This window comes from Sminthopsis crassicaudata, chromosome 1 (genome assembly GCF_048593235.1).
Source record: "Sminthopsis crassicaudata isolate SCR6 chromosome 1, ASM4859323v1, whole genome shotgun sequence".
Taxonomy (NCBI): Eukaryota; Metazoa; Chordata; class Mammalia; order Dasyuromorphia; family Dasyuridae; genus Sminthopsis; species Sminthopsis crassicaudata.
The window spans coordinates 142,736,276-142,762,488 of NC_133617.1; the positions used below are offsets into that span (position 1 = coordinate 142,736,276).

General features: G+C 34.4%; 1 protein-coding gene across 15 annotated transcripts in view; it reads left to right on the plus strand.

The window, feature by feature from the left end:
- Positions 1–26,213, plus strand: part of STK3 (serine/threonine kinase 3) — a 502,315-nt gene that overhangs the window by 31,719 nt on the left and 444,383 nt on the right. For all 15 annotated transcript variants that reach the window (XM_074268483.1, XM_074268592.1, XM_074268524.1 and 12 more), the window contains one exon: positions 22,072–22,152. In XM_074268483.1, coding sequence (XP_074124584.1) covers positions 22,072–22,152 — 81 coding nt within the window. The remainder of the gene's footprint in view (positions 1–22,071; positions 22,153–26,213) is intronic.

Genomic DNA, 26,213 nt, shown 5'->3' on the forward strand with positions numbered 1-26,213 from the left:
CAACCAAAAATAGATTACAAAATTAATATTGACAAAAAGTATCAGAGAGTGAAGGAATGAAAAGAACTGTGAAAAAAGTATTAGTCCTTAGTTTCAGTGGTTTAAGTGATAACTGGCTCTGAAATCAGGAGATACTTCATCAGTCTGTTCCACTGATACAGTCAGTGGGATTAGAACTGGAATCAACTTGAGTCAAAAATCATCACCTTGTACTTAACATTTTGGGGATAACATTTTCTGAATTTAACTAATCTGTCTATAAAGGCCCATGTTTCTGAAATTTTTGCATCTTGATAAGCTTACAAAATTTACCCTATATTGGCATGTAGGGTGTGAGTAACCAGTGTCCCTTTCCATCCAGAGTGCTGCACCTGAATACGACTTTAGTTTTTGCAGATAATATTTTTGAATGATGGTGATTTTTTGTAGTTAATTAAAGAACAGTCTGAAGAGAAGTATTGTAGACTGAGATGAGGTATTTCTGACATGCTGAATCTGATATGGTAAACATGTAATTTCAGGTGAAGATGTATAGAATTATGTAGAAAGAGGTTGAGATCAAGACTCTGGAAGAGGACTTTAAAGGTCTACCTCATTTTACAGATAAAGAAACTGAGGCCCATAATTCATAGCTAAATATAGTATTTGAAATTCTGGGTTAACTATTAAACAGTTATAAAATAAGCAGGACAGTGGAATTGAGAACAGAAAGCCCTAAATTATGTTGGCAAAGGAGTGTGAAGACACTTTACTAGATGGAGTTTGCTAGTTTTTGTTTTTCAATTTTCTTTCCTGTTATTTTAGATAATTCTTGTATTAACTTAGAAATTCTTGTTTCTTAAGGATTTATTTTAGTTTGTGACATTGTCACAATTTTCTGGTTTCTCCTACCTTACTATTGCTTTTTTTTTTTTTTTTTTTAAGCTCCTTTGATTCTTCCAGATTCTGTATTATCTGTCCCAAGCTTTCCATTTTCTCCCTATTGGGTCATTCCATCAGCACTCATCCCCTCATACACAATTAGTGACTTGCTAATGATTTCTAAATCTAGAATTCTAGTTCAGTTCTCTTAGTATGTTTTTCCTCTATGGGTATATAGACACACATACACACACACACACACACACACACACACACACACACACACTCTCTTTGATTCTTGGTCATTCTTCATGACTAAATTATCACCAAGTCCTGTCAGTTAATATTTTTTAATGATCTACAAAGCATGAGGTGGTGATGCTTGTTATTTATTTATTTTTTTTGCAATGAATTGAAACTGATTTCTTTTCATTGAGGCCATCCTAGTTCAGTCCCAACTTATCTATATCAATATTACTTCAGTAGCTTTCCTGTCAAATGTACCTAACTTGGATTTGGGAAACCGGTTCCAACCCTTGTTATAGATCTTGTCAGCAATGTGGCCTCAGTGAGGCAAATCACTAGTGTTCTTTTGACCACAGTTTCCTCATTAGTAAATTTGAAAGGGTTACACATGTTCCCTAAAGATATTTTCTTGTTCTAACTTCTTCCGCTAATATAGTTCCTACCTTTAAGGAACCTAGATTTTATTGGAGAATATATATACATATATATGTATACACATACACACATAAAAAGTGAAGTGCAGGGTAAAATGAGAAGGGAGAGTATTAGCAGGAGATATTAGAAAGGCTTCACAAAGGAACCTGAGCTGAATCCTCTGATTCAGCTTCCTCACAAATACCAGGTTATTTGTGCCTCCCCTCCCCCCCCATTACTTTTTATTGGCATGAATTCCATTTCTGACTCTACTCTGACATAACTGTGTAACTTCTTGAAATTGCTTTTTGTCTCTATTCTCTAGTATGTGAAACAAAGTAGATGGAATAGACCATTTTTTGAGTTCCTTTCCAGCTCTAGAATTCTGAGATTTGGAATTTCCTATTGCAGACCACAGACACTCTGTCAGTGGTCTTTGAGAATTTTTTCCCTCAGGTCTTTGTGAATAAGAAATTATTACTGTATTGCCAACTGGCAGTGAACCTCATTGAATTTAATTAGCATTGTTGGTTCTTGGACAGGAAATCTACCTGTACGTCAATCATAGAGTTTGTTCTTGAAGCTGTTGCAGCTTAGTAGGACCTGCCAGAGCCGATGTAGCCTTTGAAAACTCAAGTTCACTTTTGTGGTATTCAAATATTTTTAATAGCTCAGGTTTGAGGTGATGAGAGCCTGCATCAGAGTGGTGGCAATATTAGAGAAGGGGGGATATTTGGGAGATATAGCAAAGGTGGAAACACCAGGCCTTGGCAATAGTCTGGGTATGAGGGAGACTGAGAAATAGTGAGAAATTTAGGATGACTTCTTGGTTGTGAGCCTAGGGACTGGGAGGATAGTGTTGCCTTCAACAGCAGTAATGAAGTTAGGAGGAGGCAAGAGGTTAGCAGAAAAGCTAATGAGTTCAGTTTTGGAAATAATGAGTTTATAATGTCTACTTAACATCCAGTTTGAGACTGAAATGGGAAAAGCATTTGAAGTTGTGAGATTGGCGATCAGGAGAGAGGTTGGAGATCAGGAGAGAGGTTGGATAGAATAGAAAGATTTAAGATTCATCAAGCAAGGAAATGATGATTAAATTCTTGGGAAGGGATAGAGATTACCAAATGAAGTAGTATAGAGGGAGAAGTATGCCTAGAATAGAATCTTGAGGACCACTTTTAGTTAAAGGGCACAATCTGGTTAAGAATCCAACAATGGTGACAGAGAAGTGGTCAGATAGTTTGGAAAAGAACCAGGAGAGAGTGATGTCCTGAAAACCTAGAAAAAAGAGAGTATCAAAAAGGAGGTAGTAATCGGCAGTGTTAAAGATTGCAGAGATGGTGAGGAGAATGAGGATTGAAAATAGACTATTAGATTTGGCATTCAGTTCCAAAAGAAACATTCATCTATTTTTCAAGAAGCAGTTGAGATTGTGGTAAATTTAAGAGCCTACTATCATTGAATGTTTTAGGTATCTATTAAGTAATTTTCCCATTGCTTATTTTAGATATTTACATGACTTATTGGTAAAGGTTAAATTATTAAGGCTTAAATCAGTGTATAAACTGGAGCAAGCAAAAAGCTGGCTAGAATTATAAGGACTTGTATTTTCTAATTTTCTTTATGAGTTGTTTGCTCTGCAATTTTAAGGTCATGGTACTTTCGCTTTAGGTCACCAGATTTTACATTTTCTTATGCATGGAATATTGAGAATCAGGAAACTTAGGCTCTGTTTTCTTTTTTGTTTTCAGCCCTTATTTGAATTTAAGTAAATCATTTAAAACCTAATAGCCTCACTTTGTTTTTTATTGTGTCTCCTATCTCCTCCACCCCAATAATTCCTGAAGGGTTAGTAGAGCCTGTTTCTTGAAGGAATAGGAGGTGGACAATAGCTAGTGCTATAATAATGAAGGGTAAAATGAAGTGGAATGCGAAGAATCAAGTGAGGGTAGCTTTATCGACTGATAATCCCCCTCAAATTCATTCTGCAAGTGTAGTGCCAATGTAAGGAATACCACCTTAAAAACTTGTATTTTACCATCAAATTTGGGGCATAAAAGGAATTATAGTTATGCCAAAAGCCAGTACTGCTCCTTTTAACTTTGTGTTTGCTATGGGCCTGGAATACCTCCTAGAAGGAGGCAGCACAAATTTTTTTATTGACACGGTAGTGTGTATAAATCAAAATATAATCAGGTATGTCACTGGGAAAATTTCCTCATTTGCCTTCCAAGATAACCTGACCCTCGGTGGGCTGGAAGCAACTATGAGATTAGCATCATCTTTTGCTGCCTCCCTGCTTGGTTTGGTGGTCCTTCTAACCACCTTAATTTTTTTTCCCCATTTCACTATTTTTTCTTTTTATTTTGAATTAGCCTTTGTATAGTTCATTTTTCATTAAGGGGCCAAAGATAAAATTAGTGAAATCACATCTTTGGGAAGAAAAATGTTGAACCTTAAGTGCAATAATGCAGATGATTTGTTTCCCCTGACTGCATCCATTTTTGTGTGATCTATGTGCCTATGCTACTGGTAATAGAAATAAAAAGATCACTATATCCCTACTATGAATATTCAAGGATGTGTTATGTTCAACCTTTCCTAGTTGTATCAAAGGAAAGAGCAGTTTATCTTGTCAGACCACTTTGCAGGAATGGAAGTACACAGAGTACTTAACAATAATGGTTTTATTAATTAGGGTACATACATCAAAGAGGGAAGGTTTCTGGTAAACTCTGAGGCTATATGATACCAGGTAAATGAATAAAAAGTGAAAGATTAAATTAATCAAATAAATATTTTTGTTATTGAAAGTTTGCAGTTACATAGAAATAGCTTATTCTCCATAGGCAGTGTTTCTATTCTGTTCAACACACGTTTATTATTAAAGTTTGGGTAATTGATAATCTATCACTTTTGTGGATTTGTGAATCTTAGACTGGGGGATTTTCTGTGTTTAAGATTCAATTTTCCATTGCCTATCCTAATTTTTAATCTTTTTTTTGGGGGATAGGGAGGAGCTCTGGGGATGGTAGGGTTGGTATTTCAGCTTCATCCACATCATTTTATCATCTTCATGCCATTGCTGACTTCTTCCTCTCTACTTAAACCAGCATCCTTAACATTGGATTTGAGGTCTGGACCCTCATATCTTGGTGTTATGAATTCGTGCCCCCAGGAGAAAGTCAGTCCACTCACCTATAGAGAATTTACCCTAGGATTCCACCATGATCATGCTTCAGCTTCATATTGAATCTAGCTATTCACTCAGGCTATCTCAGAGCAAACCTTCTTTCCTTGGTTTTTCCTCCTCTTTATGTCGTTGTCCTTTATTAGAATGCAAATTCCTTGAAGGTCTGCACTTTCTCTTTTTGTAACTATAGAGATTAGCACCATGGTTAGCATTTAGTAAAATATCTCAATAAATTCCTTCTCATTCTGTATGTGGTTTTGTATATATTTGTTGGCATATTGTCTCCTCCCATGTGATTGTAAGCTCCTTGAGGGAAGGAGCTGGCTTTAGTCTCTTTCTATATCTTTAGCACTTAGAACTGTGCCTCTATACTTAGTAGGTACTTAATAACTGTTTATTGATTGTTAGAAACATATATATATATAATATATATTAGTAATTTATCCATGTTATTTTGAACTTGAGAAGATGTAAAGTGATAGATGTAAACTGATATGTGTAATCCTTTTTTTAACATATTTCTATATTTGTTATGTTATGCAAGAAAAATCAGAACAAAAAGAAAAAAAAAAAGCCAGGAGAAACAAACAAACAAACAAAAAGATGAAAATACTATCCTTTCATCCACATTGTTTCCATCATTAAACCCCTAGATGCCATTAGCATTTTCCATTCTAAGTCTACAAGAATTGTCTTGAATCATTGCATTGCTGAAAAGAGCCAAGTCTACACAGTTGATTGTCACATAATCTTGTCTTACCATGTACAATGCTCTCTTGATTCTACTCACTTCACTTAACATCAATTCAAAAGTCTTTCCAGGATTTTGTGAAATCCACCTGCTCATCATTTCTTTTCGAAAAAGAAAAGAAAAATTTTTCTTTTTCTTTTTTTTTTAATAGTTTTTATTTACCAGATATTTGCATGGATAATTTTACAACATTGACAATTACCAAACCTTTTGTTCTAATTTTTCCCCTCCCCCCCATGGCAGGTCGTCCAGTACATATTAAATATGTTAGTGTATAAATTAAATACAATATATGTATACATGACCAAATAGTTGTTTTGCTGAACAAAAAGAATCGGTCTTTGAAATAGTGTATATTTAGCCTGTGAAGGAAATCCAAAATGCAGGCAGACAAAATTAGAAGGATTGGAAATTCTATGTAGTGGTTCATAGTCATCTCCCAGAGTTCTTTCGCTGAGTGTAGCTGGTTCAGTTCATTATTGCTCTATTGGAATTGATTTAATTCATCTCATTGTTGGAGAGGGCCATGTCCATCAGAATTGATCATCATATAGTAGTGTTGTTGAAATATATAATGATCTTCTGGTCCTGCTCATTTCACTCAGCATCAGTTCATGTAGGTCTCTCCAGGCCTTTCTGAAATCATCCTGTTGGTCATTTCTTATAGAACAATAATATTCTATAATATTCACATACCACAATTTATTCAGCCATTCTCCAATTGATGGGCATCCACTCAGTTTCCAGTTTTTGGCCACTACAAAGAGGGCTGCCACAAACATTCTTGCACATACAGATCCCTTTCCCTTCTTTAAGATCTCTTTGGGTTACAAACCCAGTAGCAATGCTGCTGGATCAAAGGGTATGCACATTTTGATAACTTTTTGAGCATAGTTCCAGATTGCTCTCCAAAATGGTTGGATGTATTCTCAGTTCCACCAACAATGTATCAGTGTCCCTGTTTTCCCACATCCCCTCCAACATTCTGCATTACCTTTCCCTGTCATTCTAGCCAATCTGACAGGTGTGTAGTGGTATCTCAGAGTTGTCTTAATTTGCATTTCTTTGATTATTAATGATTTGGTTGCTCATCATTTCTTACACAATAATAATCCATTACTTTCATATCCCATAACTTATTCAGTCATTCTTCAACAGATAGGCATCCACTCAATTTCCTGTTACTTGCTACTAGAAAAAGAGCTGCTACAAACCTTTCCCTCCTATAGGTCCTTTCCCTCTCTTCTATTATCTCTTTGGGATATAGACACAGTAAAAACACTGCTAATTTAAAGGGTATTCAGAGCTTGATGGCCCTTTGAGCATAATTCCAGAGTACTCCTCAGAATGGTTGAATCAGTTCACAACTCCACCAATAATGCATTAGTGTCCTAGTTTTGTCATATTTCCTCCAACATTAATCATTATCTTTTCCTGTCATCCCTGCCAATTTGAGAGGTGAGATGGTACCTCAGAATTGTCTTAATTTGCATTTTCATAATCAATAGTGATGTAGAGCATATTTTCATATTACTAGAAATGGCTTTAATTTTTTTATCTGAAAATTGTTCATATTCTTTGATCATTGATTAATTGAGGAATGACTTGTATTCTTATAAATTTGAGTCAGTTCTCTATATAGTTTAGAAATGAGGCCTTTATTGGAAACACTGGATGCATAATTTGTTTTTTTATAGCTTTCTGTTTTCCTTCTAATCCTAGCTGCATTGATTTTGTTTGCATACCCTTTTTTAAAAATAGTATTTTATTTTTGCAACTACAAAGATAGTTTTTAACATTCACTTTTGCAAAATCTTGTGTTGTACATTTTGCACTCTCTCCCCATCTCATTACTCCCCAAGAGAACAATTAGATATAGGTTAAACATGTGCAATTCTTCTAAACACATACATATTTGTCATGCTGTGCAAGAAAAATCAGATTAAAAGGCAAAAGGGGAAAAAAAAAACCCACGAGAAAGAAAAAACCAAGCAAACCACCACTAACAAAGATGAAAATATTATGTTTAGATCCATATTCAGTCTCTGTAGTTCTCTCTCTAGTTGCCTTTAGCATTTTCCATCCCAAGTTTACTGGAATTATTTCTTGAATCACTGCATTGCTGAAAAGAACCAAATCTATCCCACTTGGTCTTCACATAATCTTGTTGCTATATATAATGTTCTCTTGGTTCTACTCAGTTCACTTAACATCAGTTTATATAATCCTCTCCAGGCTTTTCTGAAATCAGACTGTTCATAAATTCTTATAGAACGATAATATTCCATTACCTTTATATACCATAAATTATTCAGCCATTCCCCAATTGATGGGTATCCACTCAGTTTCCAGTTCCTTGCCACTGCAAAAAGGGCAGCCACAAACATTTTTGCACGAGTCCTTTTCCCTCTTTTATGATCCCTTTGTGATACAAGGCCAGTAGTGAGAGTAGACTGCTGGATCAACGGGTATGCAGTTTGATAGCCCTTTGGAAATAGTTCCATACTTCTCTCCAGAATTGTTGGATCATTTCACAATTCTGCCAAAAATGCTTTAGTGTCCCAGTTTTCCCATATCTCTTCCAACACTTATCATTGTCTTTTTCTGTCATCTTAGCCAATATGAGAAGTGTACATTGGGGATTTTCATATCCACAAAACAGTTTATATTGCGAATTTGACACCTACAAAATAATTTGTAATGACAAACATTGATACAAAGTATTTTGTCTTTTTCTCCCTTTTCATTTGTCAGGGATGGTATATTTTTTCTCATTGTAAAATTCTACTTGTAAAGCTTAAGCCCTCTCCTGTAGTGTATCTTACACTGTCTTGGGGAAGAAATGAGGTGAGAAAAGACTAATGGACATTGTTCTTTGCCTGTTTTCATAATGCAAAGGGGAATGAAGGATGATTACTGGGTTACAAAACTATGTGTTTTAAGAATGCTTTATTTGTGCCTTCCAAGTAAGTTTTTACAAATTTGCCTGTAGGGCCTCTGGTATAAAAGTTTCCAGGTAGTGATCTTTACGTAGTCTCCCAATCTTGAGGAAGGTCAAGTAATAGTGGTTTATAGTACCTGAATATAAGATGTAGATGCCTAGTGAAGAAAGGTCATGGGTGTGCAGAAGCTAAAACTATTTTCTAGCTTATTTTCCATCATAAATGGCTATAGGTTGGTGGGGAGGTAGTTAGTAGGGGAAGGAGAGGATAAGGTAAGCTAGTCTCTACATTTTTCTGCAGGAGAATGGTTTCAAAAATTGCCTGTGAATTTATATAGAAAGATGATTTATTATTTTCAGTTATTATTTGTTAATGGAGCAATCAATAAAGTTCTTGGGATTATATGACTTCTTTATGGAGAATACAACACAAAGGAAGAGAACTATCTCAAAAATTTTCAACTAGTTTTAACTTTTTACTCCTTTATAATAAACTTTCCCTACTTCCCATTTCTTTTGCTCTTTTCTTATAGTACATTTCAGGTTTAGATCAGAGTTTGAGTAGTTAAACATTAACTGAAATTGCTTGTTTCCATTCTCTTAGGAACTTATTTTGGGTAACTTTTGACCTATAAGTGTCCTATCATTCTCTTCCTTCTATTTAAATGTCTCAACTGGCCTACTTTCTGGTTTCCTTAAACTAGAAAGATAGAAGAAAGGAAAGAATCTTGGATAGGTAACACTATTAGCTATCATCTTCCTGATAGATTTCAGGGTTTTTTTTCTCTCAAGTTTACCTCCTTCCTGTCTTGTCTTTCATACTTAAAACAAAACAAAACAAAACAAAACAAAACAAAACAAAACTGATTTAAGAGGTCAGGTTCTTTGTACTAGCATGATTCTAATATATAAAATAAAGAAACAAAAGAAGTATTTTACATGAAATATTGTAATGGCTTTCTAGAAAGTTCTATATTCAAAAAGTGAATGCTTTGAATATCTGGGATTTGAGTATAGGTTACAGTTTTCATTTATTTCCTTTGGGAAACAATAGTTAAAAAAAAGAAAAAAAAGGAAACATAGAAGCAATCTCATATTCCATTTGGTCCAAAGGAAGAGAAATTGGGGGGGGGGGAAAGTAATGAAAGACTTTAAATATGAGGGAACATGAGAAAAATCCCAGTTTCCTTTCTGTGAAGACATTTTGCCAGGAAATTACAATCTTAGGGAATTTCTGGGCAAAAGGCCCATCCTTAGAGAAAGAGGGTTATGACAGAATGGAAAAGACAAGACTTTCATTATTTCTGAAAGAGTCCTTATCTTCAACACAGTATTTGTTTTCTTAGATGGGCTCTCTGCATATTACTATACTAATAATTAAATGGATCTGGGAGATTTTAAAATTAACTCAAAATTGCAAATTAAGGATAGGATGGTCAGATTATTATTATTATTTTTTCACCACTTAAGGTCTTGAAAGAAGATAAAAATAGCAGAAGTTCAGAGAGAAATAAAATACATGATTGGAGGTGACAGTTTACGTCATGAATTGGATAGAGTGTGATATGGAAATTTTTTTCCATTTTTTTATCTTACACTAATCAGAATAAAAATTTCATTTTCATTTTCCAAATTTTTATCACTAAGGTGACTAAAATGAGTTAGATATTTAATTTTGTGCTTTTATTTATTTACTCATTCACCAGTAATCTGTTGGGATAGGTGGCAGGAAGGGCCAGTTTATTGTCACACTTATACTAGCCTGAATTCCTATTTAGAAACCCAAGAATTTTATAGTCAGAAGATTAAGAAATGGAAGGGAATTCATTTTATGAAAAACAACAGCAATAACTGAAGCTTACTTAAAAGGTAAGGAATTTTTCCAAAATTACTCAGATCCTAAGTAGCAGAGCTGGGATTGGAATGTAAGAATTTAGGATTTCAAATTCAGTACTTAACATGCTTACGTTATTATAAACTTTTCTCATAATAGGTATGATGGCTACCAAATATCAGAAAGTAAGTTAGTTATATGAGTTAGGTGGACAGTATTTAATATTGATTAGATTAGTAAGGCACATATCAAACAAATGAGTATTCTTTCCTGTTTCATTCAAAAAAGCACTATAAATGCTTTAAGAGCCTATTAAGTATTGGGCTCTGGAGATATGATGACAAAATGAAATGGTTCCTTCTCTTAAAGTAGGTTTTTTTCTATTGGGAAAAATATTGTGTGTATCTATGTTGGTAGCCAATAAGTACATAGAAAATTGAATATAAATATATACAAAGATAATACAAAGTAGTGTTTTTTTTTTTTGAGGGAATAGAAGAATTACAATAAGGGGAATGGAATATTTCTTTGTAGGAGGTAGCTAGTATTTGCACTGAGCTTTGAAGGAAAGGAATATATGGCAAAAGATGGTGGTGAGGAGGGAGGGCGTTTCAGGAACTGAATGACATGTGCAGAGGCATGAGTTACAGTGTTTTCTGTAAGAAACAAGGAAGGTCACTTTGGCAAGTATATGTATTATAGCTTGGAAAGATTAATTGGAGTTAGATTGTAAAGAACTTTAAATGCCAAACAAGGAAATTTTTATCTTGACTTAGAAGCAAGAAGAGGCCCTCTGACCTTCTTGAACATCAGAGTGTCATGGTCAGACCTATGCCTAGGAATATCAATTTGGCAATGCAGAATTTACACTGGAGAGAAGATGTATTGAGAAGGAAGGAAGGAAATAAGTATTTACTGAATATGTGTGTCTGGCATCATGCTTTTACAAAGTTCATCTCATTTGATCCTTAAAAGAGAGGTGCTATTATGACTCCCATTTTACAGTTAAGAATACTGAGCAGACAAAAAAAGTTCAGTATCCTTCTCAGAGTTACACAGTTAATAAGTGAGCCAGATTTGAACTGAGCTCTTTCTGACACAAGACGTATACCTCCATTCCTTGTGCTACCTAGCTGACTTTCAAGGCAAAAAGGCGTTTTATTAATCCTGGTGAGAAGTGATAACTTGGATTAGGGTGGAGCCTTGTGAGTGGAGGGAAAAGGGACATTTACAAGAGATGTGGAGGTAGGCTCTACAAGGTTTGAGACCTGATCAGATGTGAGGAGAGGGAGAGAAATAAGTGGTAGATGATTCTGAGGTTGTGAACCTAAATGTTTAGAAAGACTGTGATACTCTTAGCAGAAATAGAGAAGTTTGGAAGAGGGGACGTATAGAGCAAAGATATTGAGTTTTGGATGTTTTGAGTCTGAGATGCCTATGAGACGTATGATAGAAATGTTGAGTAGGTAGGTAGTGATGTAGCATTGTAGTACTAGATATTACAGTTATCACTTTAGAGTGTTACACATGGAAGCTGATGAGATCTTTGAGTTAGTAATAAAGAGAGCAGAAAAGAAGGTTCAGAAAGGGCCTCTAAGGTATACGCACACATGGAATAGTAAGGTTTCCCTTGGCACCAGCCTCAACTGGCCCTATAACTCTCTTATTTGCACAGTTCTTTTATTTGTCTAGTTTCAACATAGCTCCATTTTGATTGTCTTTAGGTCTTCTCCTCCTGAAAGTAAGGGTGTGGGTGTAAATTAGGAAAAAGAATTAGTATTGAGAAATTCTGGATCTATAGAAAAAGAAATCTGTCAAAACAGGGGCTTGCTTTATTAATTCTGGATCTGTTAAATCTGTTTCATCTTTTTCACTGAAATACCTCTTAACATCTTAAGCCTACATCCATAAAGTGAGGATATATGTTAGTCTTAGTTTTGACCCTCTTTATCAGCATAGTGTAAAGATTAGGGAACTAAAAAATGCAGATGTGGAAGAGAGCATAGTCTAGACTGTGTGTTGTATATTTCCCTGACATAGTCTATGTTCTGGGAAAACTGTCTATTTTAAAGCCACCAGAATTTCTGCCTTAATATTTAAGAGAACAAAGTGTCAGAAAGCATGATTAAATATCGTGGTTTTTTTTTTTTTTTTTTTTTTTGTAAGGTACTCTTCTAAGCTCTAGGGATAGAAAGTTGAAGCTCCTTACCATGTGTCATTGTCATGGTCTGTGTAGATTTGTTGGGTGGTCCAACAAATTGCTTCAGAGTCTACTCACATAGCACACAGCAGAATTGGGAATTAAGTGATGATTAAATTTTGTTCCAGATTGTCCACTGCTTATTTTTTGGATTATACAAGTTCTTTTTGTAACTTTCTTTTTGGAATCATTGCAGGAGTAAATTTCTAAGATTACATGTTTTAAGTTTTATTGCTATCACTTTTCTATTACCTAGGATTATAGTGAGTAGAATTTTCCTCTTACAGATGTAAAAATTCAAATACAGAGAGACGGTTAAATGTTACTTTCCTAAAGATTATATGGTTACTTGGGAACTAATATTCATCTGACTTTGGCATTTACCATTCCACATCTCCCTATCAAGGGCCACCTAAACCTTGGAAGAAAAGGTAAATTTACTGACTTCAGAGAAAATGTGGTGTCATTAAGAGCAGACTGTTCCAGACAATTTTAGTTCCTTTTTTTTTCCCTTGAGAAAATTGTGGAAACACTACAGATATGGTTTGCCTAGATTTTAAAAATTAGGTCTTATTTTGAGATCTGCCTTCTTTTCTTCTCACCTTCTTCCCCCAAATGAGAAGAGAAGAAACACTACTACACACACACACACACACACACACACACACACACACACACACACACACAACAGTTGTCCCCATTGGCCATCAAAATAATGTGTCGTTTCATACTGTATGTTATCTTTCTATCAGGTATGAGTATTTTGTATCCTCTGGAATTGTGATTGATCATTGAGTTAACCAGAGTTTCTAAAACTTTCAAAATATTACTGTCATTGTATAAATTATTATCTTGGTTCTATTTAGCTCACTCTGGGTTGTCTCAGTTATATAAGTCCTGCATGTTTCTGAAACCATCATTTTGATTATTTATGTGCAGTAGTTTTTGATCACATTCATACATAATAACTTCTTCATCCATTACCTAGTTGATGAATATCTTCTTAGTATTCTGTACCCATAAATACATTTCTGCCATAAATGTTTATGTATGGGTCATTTTCCTCTTTCTTTGATCTTTTTGAGGTATTGCAATATCAGTATTGAAGGATCAAAGGGTTTAATAGCTTTTTTTTTTTTAAGAGGTACCCAAGTGATACTGTAAACAGAGCTCTGAGCTTGCAATAAGGATGACAAAAGTTCAGATTCTGCCTGAGACACTTATTACAGGCAAGTCATGGATCTTTTTCTGCCTCAGTTTTCTCAATGTAGAAATGGAAATCATAATAGCACTTTTCTCCCAGGATGGTCATGAGGATCAAATGAAATGCTATTTATTAAGCACTTAGCATGCTCCCTGGCACATAATAATCACTTAACAAATGCTTATTACCTTCTTCTTTTTCTTTTTGAACATAGTTCTAAATTATTTTCCAAGATAGTTGGACAAGTTCACAGCTTTACCAACAGTATACCAGTGTAACTGTTCTTTCACAGTTCTAGTGTATTATTTCTTTGTCAGTTTTGTCAATCTGATGAGTGTCTAGTCGAATCTGATTTGTTTTAATTTGCTTTCCCCCAATTATTTTTGTTTAGTCATGTCCAGCTCTTTGTGACTCCATTTGAGGTTTTCTTGGCAAAGATACTGGAGTGGTTTGCCATTTTCTTCTCCAACTCCTTTTACAGGTGAGAAAACAGAGGGAAAAAAGATTGAATGAACTGTGTAGTATCACATAGCAAGTGTCTGTCGGATTTGAATTCAGATCTTCTTGACTTCAGATCTGGTACTCCATCTATTGTCACCTAGTGATTTAGAAAGTTTTTTACATGGTTATTGATAGCTTGGATTTCTTTTTCTGAAAATTGCCTATTTATATTCTTTGACCATTTATTAATTGGGGAATACTTGCTGAGATTTTAGCAACGCATTTGATAAACTGTCATTCTAGTCTTGTGAAAAAGATATAGATTTGAATAAGTAATAACACAATTAGAAAAGTTTGGAAGTTAGGAAAGTCTCTCTCTGTAGAGACCTCATGAAGGTTTAATGCTTGGGCTTGAAGTCAACTTTGAGTGCCACAGAGATCTTTATTTGACCCTTAAAAAAAAGTTTTATCAATAACCTGTGTAAATGCATAGATGACAGTCTTTTCAAATTTGCAGATGGCTCAGAGCTGGGAAGAACAGTTAAATTATTAGATGACAGAATGAGAATCCAGGTTTTTGGCAGAGTAGACTATTGGACTGAATATTTGGCTATTACGACTTACTTTTGATAGAAATATGTATTAAATCATATGGTTGGGTTAAGCCTCACAAGTACAGGAGGGGGGAGGCATGGCTAGTCAGCACTTCTGAAAAATATTGTGAGTTTAGTTTGACCACACGTTCAATATGGAATCATCAGTGTGATGTGGAAACCATGATAGCCAACGGGATCTTTGATTATATTAATAGAGGAATAAGTAGATGATAGTTTCATTGTACTTTGCTTTAGTCAAACTACGTCAACATAATTATATTCGATTCTGGGTACTACCAAATTTAGGAAGGACATTGATAGGCCAAAGAGTATTAGGAAAAAGGTATCCAGAAAGAACTGTATATATATATACATACACACACACACACACACACACACACACACACACACATGCAGTGGGAATCAAGAAAGACTATCATCATATTCATCATACTTCCCTTCTAGTTGTGAGTCTCAGTTCTTTTTTTGGCTGAGGCAATTGGGGTTAAGTGACTTGCCCAGGGTCACACAGCTAGGAAGTGTTAAGTGTCTGAGACCAGATTTGAACTCAGGTCCTCCTGACTTCAGGGCTAGTGCTCTATCTACTGTGCCACCTAGCTGCCCCCTAGTTGTGAGTCTCAAAGGATAAAATATATATATCACTTTAAACTTGAATGTCTACAGAATGTCTGTGATTTAAAAGGCAAACAATTTGAATTTTATTTTTAGCACTGTATATGTTTCCATAGAAGTCTGTCATCATACATCTGGTTTGTTAATATACATGCTATTGTGCTTATAGTTTTATTGGTTGCAAAAGTGATGGATTTGCAATTACATGCTTATTATTATTATTTTACCTTTCATTTCATTTTGTGTCCTTCTGTCTTTCAGAACACAATATTAACTTTCTTTACATGCTGGACATCTCTCAGCATACACCATTTTTTACATTCAGGTTTAAGCTCTTCTCTTCCCATGATCACTAGTGTTAAAGTAAAATTTTAATGATATCCAAATGGCTGGAGAATTTGTGAAGAGTTCATAGAAGCAACAGTGTGATGTACTACCTACCTCACACGGCTTGCTTTTCAGCTTTTGTGTTTCTATGTTTAATCTTGCTAAGATGCAAATTTGTGTAATATAGCCTCAGAAGATTTGTATTTATTGGCATTGTGACATTGTGATTAAAACATTGAAAACTGTATTTTATTGATGACTTTTGAAACTATTGTTTTTGCTGACTTTTTCTTCTGTTTTACAGTCATTTCTGGAAAAAACAATCCCCCCCCCCCTTTCCTTTTATTAGATAACAATTAAGCGAAACTCTCAATATAGCCAACCCCTGTATGCAACATTTTATTATATCTGAAAGAGTTTAAAAGTAAATATTTGAAATATGAAGTGTTACTTGGACTTATTGGAGACTTTTTGGATTGTGTCCTAATTTGGTTGACTATTTACTGAATCATATATAAAATCAACTTATTAACACACTAAAAACTAAAGTAAAAATACATACAGATTTGTACACATTTATAAATTGTGAATAGGCAAATAGAATAAATTTCCTTTTTTTCAGACCCAAAGGTCAATCACATTTTTTATTAACAGACCAGAAAACCCAGAATATTAATCCTTTTGCCTCAATTCAGTTGATAAAGCAGTACCTTACTTATTCAACTTGTTGGATAAAGGGAACATTTTGGTTTACAAAATTTTCCATTTAATTTAGAGTTAATTATGAGGTGATAAAATATTCTTGAAAGCTTTATCACTGTAGAACAAGGTCTGCTGTGTTGCCAAAAAGTCTGAATGCAGGCTAGGGGACAGTTGTTACTAGAGAACTATTCTTCCTTATTGTAACAGAGATTTATTACAATAAGGTTGACCACTGAGTGATGATTTTTTGGGGACTGTGGTGATTAATGAAACATTAAAAAATTTCAAAGGGTCGTGGGTTTTGTGTGACCATTTCTGCTTCTGTGGCAATAGTAGCAGTGGTGGAAAAAGGGAAAGTAAAGATGAAGGCAGTCACTGGGGTGGTGTAGTGGCTAGAGTTTGGGATTGGGCCCAGGAAAACGAGTTCAAATGTGGTCAGATATTTACCAATTATGGGACTTTGATAAAATGACTTAACCTCTGCCTCAGTTTCCTCAAATAGAGAATGGAGATAGTAACACCTACCTTCCATCATTCTTGTGAGGATCAAATGAGATTTTTAAACTGCTTAACATTGTGCTTGGTGCATAATAGGCACTTATAAATGTTATTTTTTTCCTTCTCTTTCCTTATGAATTGGTGTTCAGTTCATTTCCAAATGTTTGTTTTCATTAATTTTAAAACTTTTTGATGCATTTTTTTGTCATTATAGATATTTCCCAACAAATATACATTCAGAACCCCATTAGAGATTATCTTCCTTAAAAACCAGTATCCAGTTTGTTAACTGAAATAGGGAATGTATCTTTAACTGGGATAGTCTAACACTAACTGACCAAAAAAACACTGAACAACAGTTGTCAATGTTGACTTTATTAAAATTTTTGTAGTCATTATGTACATAGTATCAAAATTAATTAATTTAATCAAAAGTAATCAAAATGTTGGTACTTTTAATGTGCAATCCTTGTCCAAGTCAAATGTGTTGACACTTCTAGAAGAAATGAACTGTGTCCATATTGACATTCTTGCTTTAAATGAAACCCAAATATAAAGAAGTTGAAGCTGAATAATCAAGAGTTCCCAGGTTCTTCTAGGGAATGCAAATAATGGAATTGATTTCATTGTGTGGATAAAGCATTAGACTTGATATCAGGAAGTCTGAAATTTCTCCTTTTGTGTACCTAGGCTAATCATTTTTTCTCTCAGCCTCAGTGTCATCTGTAAAATGAAAATAACAATAGCACATAGATTATGGGATTATTGTGAAGTTCAAATGGCACACTATATGTAAAAATGCTTTGCTAATCTTAAAGTATAATAAAAATGTTATCATTACCACCACTACTTTTATATACAATTAGAAAAAATCAATTTTTAAGGAAATTTGGTCATCTCACTGAGCAGTACTCATGATGAGCCTAAGCAAAAGTACAAACATGAAGATGAGGATAGATTATATGCTAACTCATAGTGTAAAGGATGAATAAATCAAGAAATTCTTGACAGAATCTGACAGAGGCCTTCAGATTAAATCAAGATATACCGTGAGACTTGGTAACTTAAAAAAAAAAAAAAAAAAAAAAAAAAAAAAAGATGGGCTCTTAGAGGTTGATAAAAAACAAAAACAAAACTATACTGGGAAAAAATATAGTTTGGAGTCTTGATGTTAAAATTTTATAGATTACTTAGAAACTTTTTGTTTCATACAGCATGATTACTTTTTTTTTTTTTTTCTTGAGGCAATTAGGATTTAGTGACTTGCCCAGGGTCACACAGCTAGGAAGTGTTAAGTGTCTGAGGCCAGATTTGAACTCAGGTCTTCCTGAGTTCAGGGCTGGTGCTCTATCCATTGTATCACTTTCCTGCTCCCATGATTACTTTTTAAAGAAGGGAATGGAAAATGATTGAATGTATCAGTCATGAAACCATATCATCAAAAATGAAATTTGATTGCATCTTGAGAGATAGGAAATGGCTGGTCATAGATGTGGTAGCCATTTCAGAATCAACTGTTTATTAGAGCAATTGGATCACAGACTAGTTAGAGCAAAGGGTAACTAACATAAATGCCAAGGTAAAAGAAGGAATAAAGATAAGACATTTCATTCAATTACAATAGTTCAAACAAGCTTTTGGTGCTGAATGATAATAATAGCTTTGGGCTAAGGACATTGACTTTATCATAATCATTTTTTTATAATAGCTTTTTATTTTAAAAAAATACATGCAAAGATAGTTTTCAACATTCATCCTTGCACAACTTAGTGTTTCTATATTTTTTAAGTATAAGTTAAATACAATATATGTATACTTGTCCATACAGTTATTTTGCTGTACAAAAAGAATCAACTTTGAAATAGTGTATAATTAATCTGTGAAGGAAATAAAAAATGCAGTAGGACAAAAATAGAGAAATTGGGGATTCCATGTAGTGGTTCATAATTATCTCCCACAGTTCTTTCGCTGGGTGTAGCTGGTTCAGTTCATTACTGCAGTATTGGAACTGATTTGGTTCATCTCATTGTTGAAGAGGGCCACATCCATCAGAATTGATCACCATATAGTATTGTTGTTGAAGGAAATAATGATCTTCTGGTCCTGCTCATTTCACTCAGCATCAGTTCATCTAAATCTCTCCAGGCCTTTCTGAAATCATCCTGCTGGTCATTTCTTACAGAAAAATAATATTCCATAATATTCATACACCACAATTTATTCAACCATTCTCCAATTGATGGGCATCCACTCAGTTTCCAGTTTTTGGCCACTACAAAGAGGGCTGCCACAAACATTCTTGCACATACAGGTCCCTTTCCCTTCATCTCTTTGGGATATACTGCTTATCATTTCTTATACAACAATAATATTCCATTACATATATATACTCTAACTTATGTAGCCATTCCCCAACTGATAGGTATCAACTCAGTTTCCAGTTCTTTGCCACTACAGAAAGGGCTGCTATAAACATTTTTGCACATGTGGGTCCTTTTCCCTTTTTTATGATCACTTTGTGATACAGATCCAGTGGAGATACTACTGCATCACAGTTTGATAGCACTTTGGGTATAGTTCCATATTGCTCTCCAGAATGGTTGGATCAGTTCACAACTCCACCAATGTTTTAGTGTCTTAGCCTTCCTACATCTCTTCTATTATATGTCATTATCTTTTTGTGTCATCTTAACCAATCTGAGAGGTGTGATATGATGTCTCAAGAGTTGTCTTATTTTGCATTTTTCTAATCAATAGTGAGCAATCATCTCTTACAGTAGTTCAACCATTATAAATCAATTGCCACAATCCAATCAAAATAACTTAGAAATTGTTCCAGCCAGCCAGCCTCCTAGTCAGGTCACTAGTATAGTAATTTATAAACTTTGCTCATTTGTAAAACTTTACAGAATATGATAGTGGATAATTATGAGCAGTATTACTTCATAAAGTAGCAAAAGTCAGTGGAGGGTAAAATCAGAAAGATTTATGTGAACACTACTAAATTTTATTAGCCAAAAATGAAACTGGAAAGGAAAACGTCAAATATACATAAAAATAAAATTTAAATTTAACTCTAATTGATCAAAGTGACATGAAGAAGAGGAAAAAGTAGGATAAAGCTGGGATGAGTGGCTAGATCAGAGCATGTATATAGGAATTGATTCTGGAGAGGACATAATTGTAAAAGCCTGCAAAGATAGATTTTTAAGATGAAAGAGAAGAAGAAATCAAATGATTGAAAAAAATGTATAGTATTACTCAAAAAGATTATTGAGCAATAATTTACAAAACCAACACATGCCTATTTTTCTCACCCTTATAAAATCTACAAGACTACTGATCTTGAATAAGTACCTGCTCTAATTTGATTTCATTCTATGGAAAAAATTTTTTTTGGTTTCATATTGTCTTTTATACACTCTAGTGTCTGGCTTGAGACTTGCTTTCTAGCATATTGTATACTAATTCCTCTCCTTTACATGTTGTACATGCTAGACACATTATATTATTCTGTCAGTGGTTTGCATTTTACCGTTTACTTTTGTGGGACATATTCTCATCTTTTCATCTCTTGACGCTTCATAGCACATTTCTCGTTCTGGTGTTATGATTACTTTCTGTACATGTCTTTCATATCATATTATAAGTTCCTTAAAAAGCACCATCTTTTGTAATCTCTGTATTTCCATCATCTAGTGTAGTGCCTTATATATTATAAATGTTTGATCTGGACCTGTGATTTTACAAGCAGAGGGAATTATTGATATAGAAACTCATTTGTAATTTACAATCTTGGAAAGCTTTCTGAGACTTTGAGAAGTTCAGTGACTTGCCTATGATCATATAGCTAGACCCAGGACTTGAACCCTGGTCTTTTCATTCAAAAGTTGGCCTTTTTATCAACTATTCTGCTGGAACTCTGTCTTCCCAGAAATCAGCTGGAGTCAGGATCACTAAATGTCTTTATTCTTGATCTTTTACAGTCAAGGTCAGAGGATTAGGCCTAACAACCTCACACACACCTTCCTCCCTCAAATACCTGCAGAGACTAACTCGGTGTCTAGTCTCAATTCCTCTTCCCCCTCCTACTCCTCCCACACACATCACTTCCCCTTCTTTGTCCCACCAGTCAAGTCAGCACAGAATAGCTGGGGAGGGTCAACCTTCAAACAAGTTAATAGGGAACTGTCCAATTGGCAATTAGTCTCACGGGCTTCATTATCCAAGTGCATTGCTCAGTTCTAGCCCTTTACACTATTCCATACTGATTTTTCTATGTACATAGTAGGTACTTTATAGATATTTGTTAAGCTCCAACTGTAAATGCTTTCTTTCTCAAATTTTCTTAGAGCACTAGATTTTACTTTGCCTTATATTTGTTTATATTATATCCCCTGTTAAATTAGGGGCATCTTGAGGACAGAGACTGTGTTATCTTTATCATTGTGACCCAGTCTTAGCACAATGTCTTATACATAAGTAATATTTAATATTTTTGAATTGAATTTTTATTGAATTTTAGAGTACCTTGACAATTAGGTTCTAGGTCAGAATGTTAGCCATCATTAAGACCTTAGTCTACTTCTGTTCCTCTGTCCCAAGAATCCTAAATGAGGAAGGCAAGATTGGGGAAGGAGAGTCTAGAGTCCCTTCTCATTGTATCTTCTGTGCTACCATTTGTGGTCTGGTTCTTCCTCAAAGTCTTCCAAAGGTCATCCTTTTTGCCCACTCTCCCCAGATCCAAGATAGTCTTTAGGAACTAATAGTTTGGAATTTTAGCTTTTTTAATCCCTTTAGCACTCAAAGGTATAATCTGCTTAGGATAGCAAGGTCCTTCAGATTCATGATTAGTTTTCTCATAAGTTTTTCTTGATAGACTAGTAAATCACATATGTTCATAGTGATAGAGTTTCAAAGTTGAAAGACCTCTGAGGTCATCTGTTTCATCTCATGCCTGAGTTTGGAATTCTGTTTTTGCTTATGGATATTAATTTTCTGCTTATAGCTTAAAATAATAGATGGAATATTAAAAAAACACTAAAGAACTTATAATTTTAAAAAATTAAGTTCAGTTTTCTTTCCTTGTTCCCTAACTACAAAGCACTTTATAGGGTACTTATTCAAGATTTTTGATTTTTTTACTCACTAAATTACTTTTCATTTGGAATTAAAATACTATAAATTTAAAAAGTGATTTAACATAAAATATTGTTTCTTATTTTATTAGCAAGCTAAAAAAGCTGAGTGAAGACAGTTTGACTAAGCAGCCTGAAGAAGTCTTTGATGTCTTAGAGAAGCTTGGTGAGGGGTAAGTACACACAACTGTAAAAATTATTTTCAGGAAAAGAACAAGATGAGTATTGAGAAATAGTCATCCAATATTAATATTTATACAGTTGTACATTGCTTGAATTGAAAATGTATTAAAGTTAAGATGTTATGTTAACACCCATGCAAATACAGGATGGGGAATGACTAAATAGGCAAAAGATGGAGGAGGAGGAGAGTATGGTTGGCAGAGTGGTGAAGTTAAATTTTACCACAAGTTGAATGAGTCAGCAATGTGCTGCTGTTGTGAAAAATGCCAACCAAAATAATCCTTCTACTATACTCTGTGTTTATAACATCATTAATAAAATTTTTCAAATATACTTTAAATGGGATGTGGAGAAACTAAAGCAGGATATAATAATAAGAATAATAATTAAAATGGAAAATAGATCTTAAAGAGTACAGTTTAAAGAAATTGGTATTGTTTCAGTCTAGAGAAGAGAACACTGAGATTTGGCTTTGATTGAAGTAAATAAGATTTTTGTTCTGTTTTAAGTATAGGAATACTGATTTTTCTATGTCTTTGGAAAATAAAATAAGTGGAAATGGACAAATCAAAATGACAGAGATTATGACTAGACAATAAAGAAGGACTATTTGGATAATAAAACCCTGGAATGACTCTTGATTGAGCTGTCTTGGATATTCTGAAGGATGAAACATGGAAACAAATGAAACTCCCTTTTCCAGTGCTTGCTATTTGTAGGTTTTTATGGTTGGTGATGTGAAAAATATAAATGTTATGAGATATCCACCATGATTATTTTTTCTATATTGTCTCATCCTTTTTCAAACCTCCTACCATTCCATTCTTTATCCTTTCAGATGAGAACCTACACTCATTTCACTGAGAAAAAAAATATTTACTGAAAGCTTGCTCTTTTCTTCTCTTCTTCATCCAGTATCACCCAGGTGCTTTCTGTCACTATCTCCTCTTTCACTCTTGTCTTATATGAAGACATATGTTCCTTCTACTTAGCAAGGCTACAGGTGTAAGTTCCATCCTATGTTATGTAGCAGATTGATTCCTCCATCTTACCTACTCTCTCATCTAACTTCATTCTCTGTTTGCTGGCTGTCTATAAACATGCTCTTATTACCTCATCAAAAAGTCTTTTGATCCGTCTTCCCCCACTAATTATTATTGTATATCTCTTCTCCCTTTTGTGGCTAAGTTTGACAAGATCATCTACAATCTCTGCTGCCACATCTTTTCTTTACTGTCTTTTAAACTCTGCAGTTTAGCTTATAACCTCATCATTCAGTTGAAACTGCTTTTCTAAAGTTACCTGTGATCTATTAATTGCCAAATCTAATGACCTTTTATCATTCCTCATCTTTATCTTTCCACAGCCTTTTACACTGTGGATCACCCTCTTCTCTTTGATATCCTCTTCTCTCTAGGTTTCTGAGATATTAAAATAGTAATAACAATAATTATTTATAGTATTTATGTAGTGTTTTTAAGGTTTACAAGTGGATTTTTGTAACTTAATTCATTGAGTACAGTTAAGGACGAGACACATATAGGTTAGGTGACTTGCCTAAGTCATGTAGCTAGTGGGTTTTGAGACTGGATTAAAACTCAAATCTTCATCTCATCTTCTTTCCTAACTTCAAGAATTATATCTCTACCCAAATGTTCCATATATATATGTATGTATGTATACACACACACACACACACACACACACACACACACACACACACACACACACACATTTTAAGTTCAGTTTGTCTAAAACTGAACTTATTATCTTTTCTTTCAAACTCTTAACTCTTATGAACTTCCCTTTTGCAGATGACAGTACCATCATCTTCTAAGCCATCTAGATTCACAATCTAGGTGTAATACTCGACTTTCCACTCTCTTATGTCACTTCTCCCTGTCCAATTTTTGCTAAGCCCTATTGATTTTACCTTCATAACATCTCAAGTCTCTTCCTATTATAGTCTATCATCTGATTAGCTGTCAAATTAATCTTTCTAAAAGTATAGTTTTGACCATCCTATCACCCTATTTGGTGAACTCCTGTGACTCTGTTTGACATTCAAAGTCCTTCACAGCTAGCCCTCTCCTATCTTTAATGCTATCCTCTCCCCCTTTATTCACTTCCATGTACTTTTAAAATCATATGATATTGGCCTCCTTATTGTTCCTTACACAAGATGCTTGATCTCCTAACTACATTTTCATTGGCTGTCCTCCATATCTAGATTCTCTCCCTCATCTTGAATTTTAGGCTAGATAAAAGGGAACTATTGCAAGATTTTGAATAAAGGAACAAGTTGTTTAGATCATTTTAAAAAGAAGACTAACCTTTTTTGCAGAAGCTACTTTGGTGTAATAGAGAGATTAGAAGACCAGAGTTCAAGCTATGGCTCTCAGCATTTATTAGCTAAGCTTTGTGAAAGTTCTGTCATGAAATAGGGACAATAATATGTATTCTATCGCATTAAGTTGAAATGAAAAATGCTTTATTGCTAAAAAATGCTAACCATCACCTGAGTCTTTAGCAAATTGTAATCTTTTTGCTGGTGTAAGGTCTTGTCTCCATGTTGATGACTTCTGACTGGACCAGGGTGGTGGTTGCTGAACTGAGAAGGTGTAAAAATTTCCTAAAATAAGACAGTAGTAAAGTTTGTTCTATCAATTGACTTTTCCTTTCACTTGAATACTTAGAGGACAGGGTAGAACTATTAATTGGTACAATTTCATTACTGATGTATTAGGGAATAGGGATGCTCAAAGGAGAAGAGGGAGTGGGAACAGCAGTTTGGTGAAGTAGTAAGAACACAAAACATTTATCAATAAAGTTTGTTGTCTTAAATGGGGCATGATTTATGGGACCTCAAACCAATTATAATCATAACATCAAAGATTATTGATCAGAGGCAATCATAACAGATATGACAATAATAGAAAAAGTCTAAAATATTGCAAAAATTACCGAAATGTAACACAAAAACATGATGTGAACACATGCTGTTGGAAAAATGGTGCCAGTAAACTTTTACCCAGGGTTGTTATAAAACTTCAACTTGTAAAATATGTATCATCTATGAAATACAGTAAAGCAAAGTGCAATAAAATGAGCTATACCTGTATTTTTTAACAGGCTTTATAATATAAGTTGTCCACTACAACAAGAAGTATGTATTAAGTCCCTGCCTTCAAGGAGTTTACATTCTAATATCAATTCTGTAAAAGGAAGCTGAAAAGTACTGTAGGAGGAGGCAAGAAAATTACCAAGCTTAGGAGTATAATGGAGGAATCAGATTGTAACCTGGCAAGAAATGAAGAGATGGCTGGTCTAGGCACTTTTCTAAAATAGAAGTTCTGGAGCCATTGAAATAGAGGGAGGGGCTAAGAGTGCTCCCAAGTTGTGAATTCTAGGACTGAAGTTATTTTCTAGGATTAAGACTTTTCTGATATATAATGAAGAGTTTATCATCTGACTGTTGCTTCTTATTGCTTATAGAGTAAAACCCAAGCTCTTTTACTGTGATTCAGTGCTTCTAGAGATGGTACCATGCTACATCTTCATTTTCACCTGCTTTATGCTTTGTCAAACTGATCTACTCTTATTTCCCTGGGTGTGCTTTCTTTTCTTTTCTTTCCTTTTTTTTTTTTTTTTTTTTTCCCTGAGGCAATTGGGGTTAAGAGACTTGCCTAAGGTTACACAGCTAGGAAGTGTTGTGTCTGAGATCAAATTTGAACTCATGTCATCCTCCTGACTTTAGGGCTGCGCCACCTAGCTGCCCCAGCCTGTTCTTTCTTGACCCTTCTTTGCTCATGTTATTCTTACAGTGTCTTTCTTTCCTTCTTTGCTTATTAGATTTCTAATCATTCGATTTTGTTTTTTATGTCATCATTTCTGAATATATCCTTACTCCCCTCCAGCAAGTTATCATTTGTAACAAAGAATATATAAAGAGAAAAAAGTAGTTTGTCGAAAACAAGTAAATGTGCAGTATTACATACCCATTGACTTCTAGGTCTGCAAAGAAAGGAGGGAAGTGCATTTTCCCATGTCT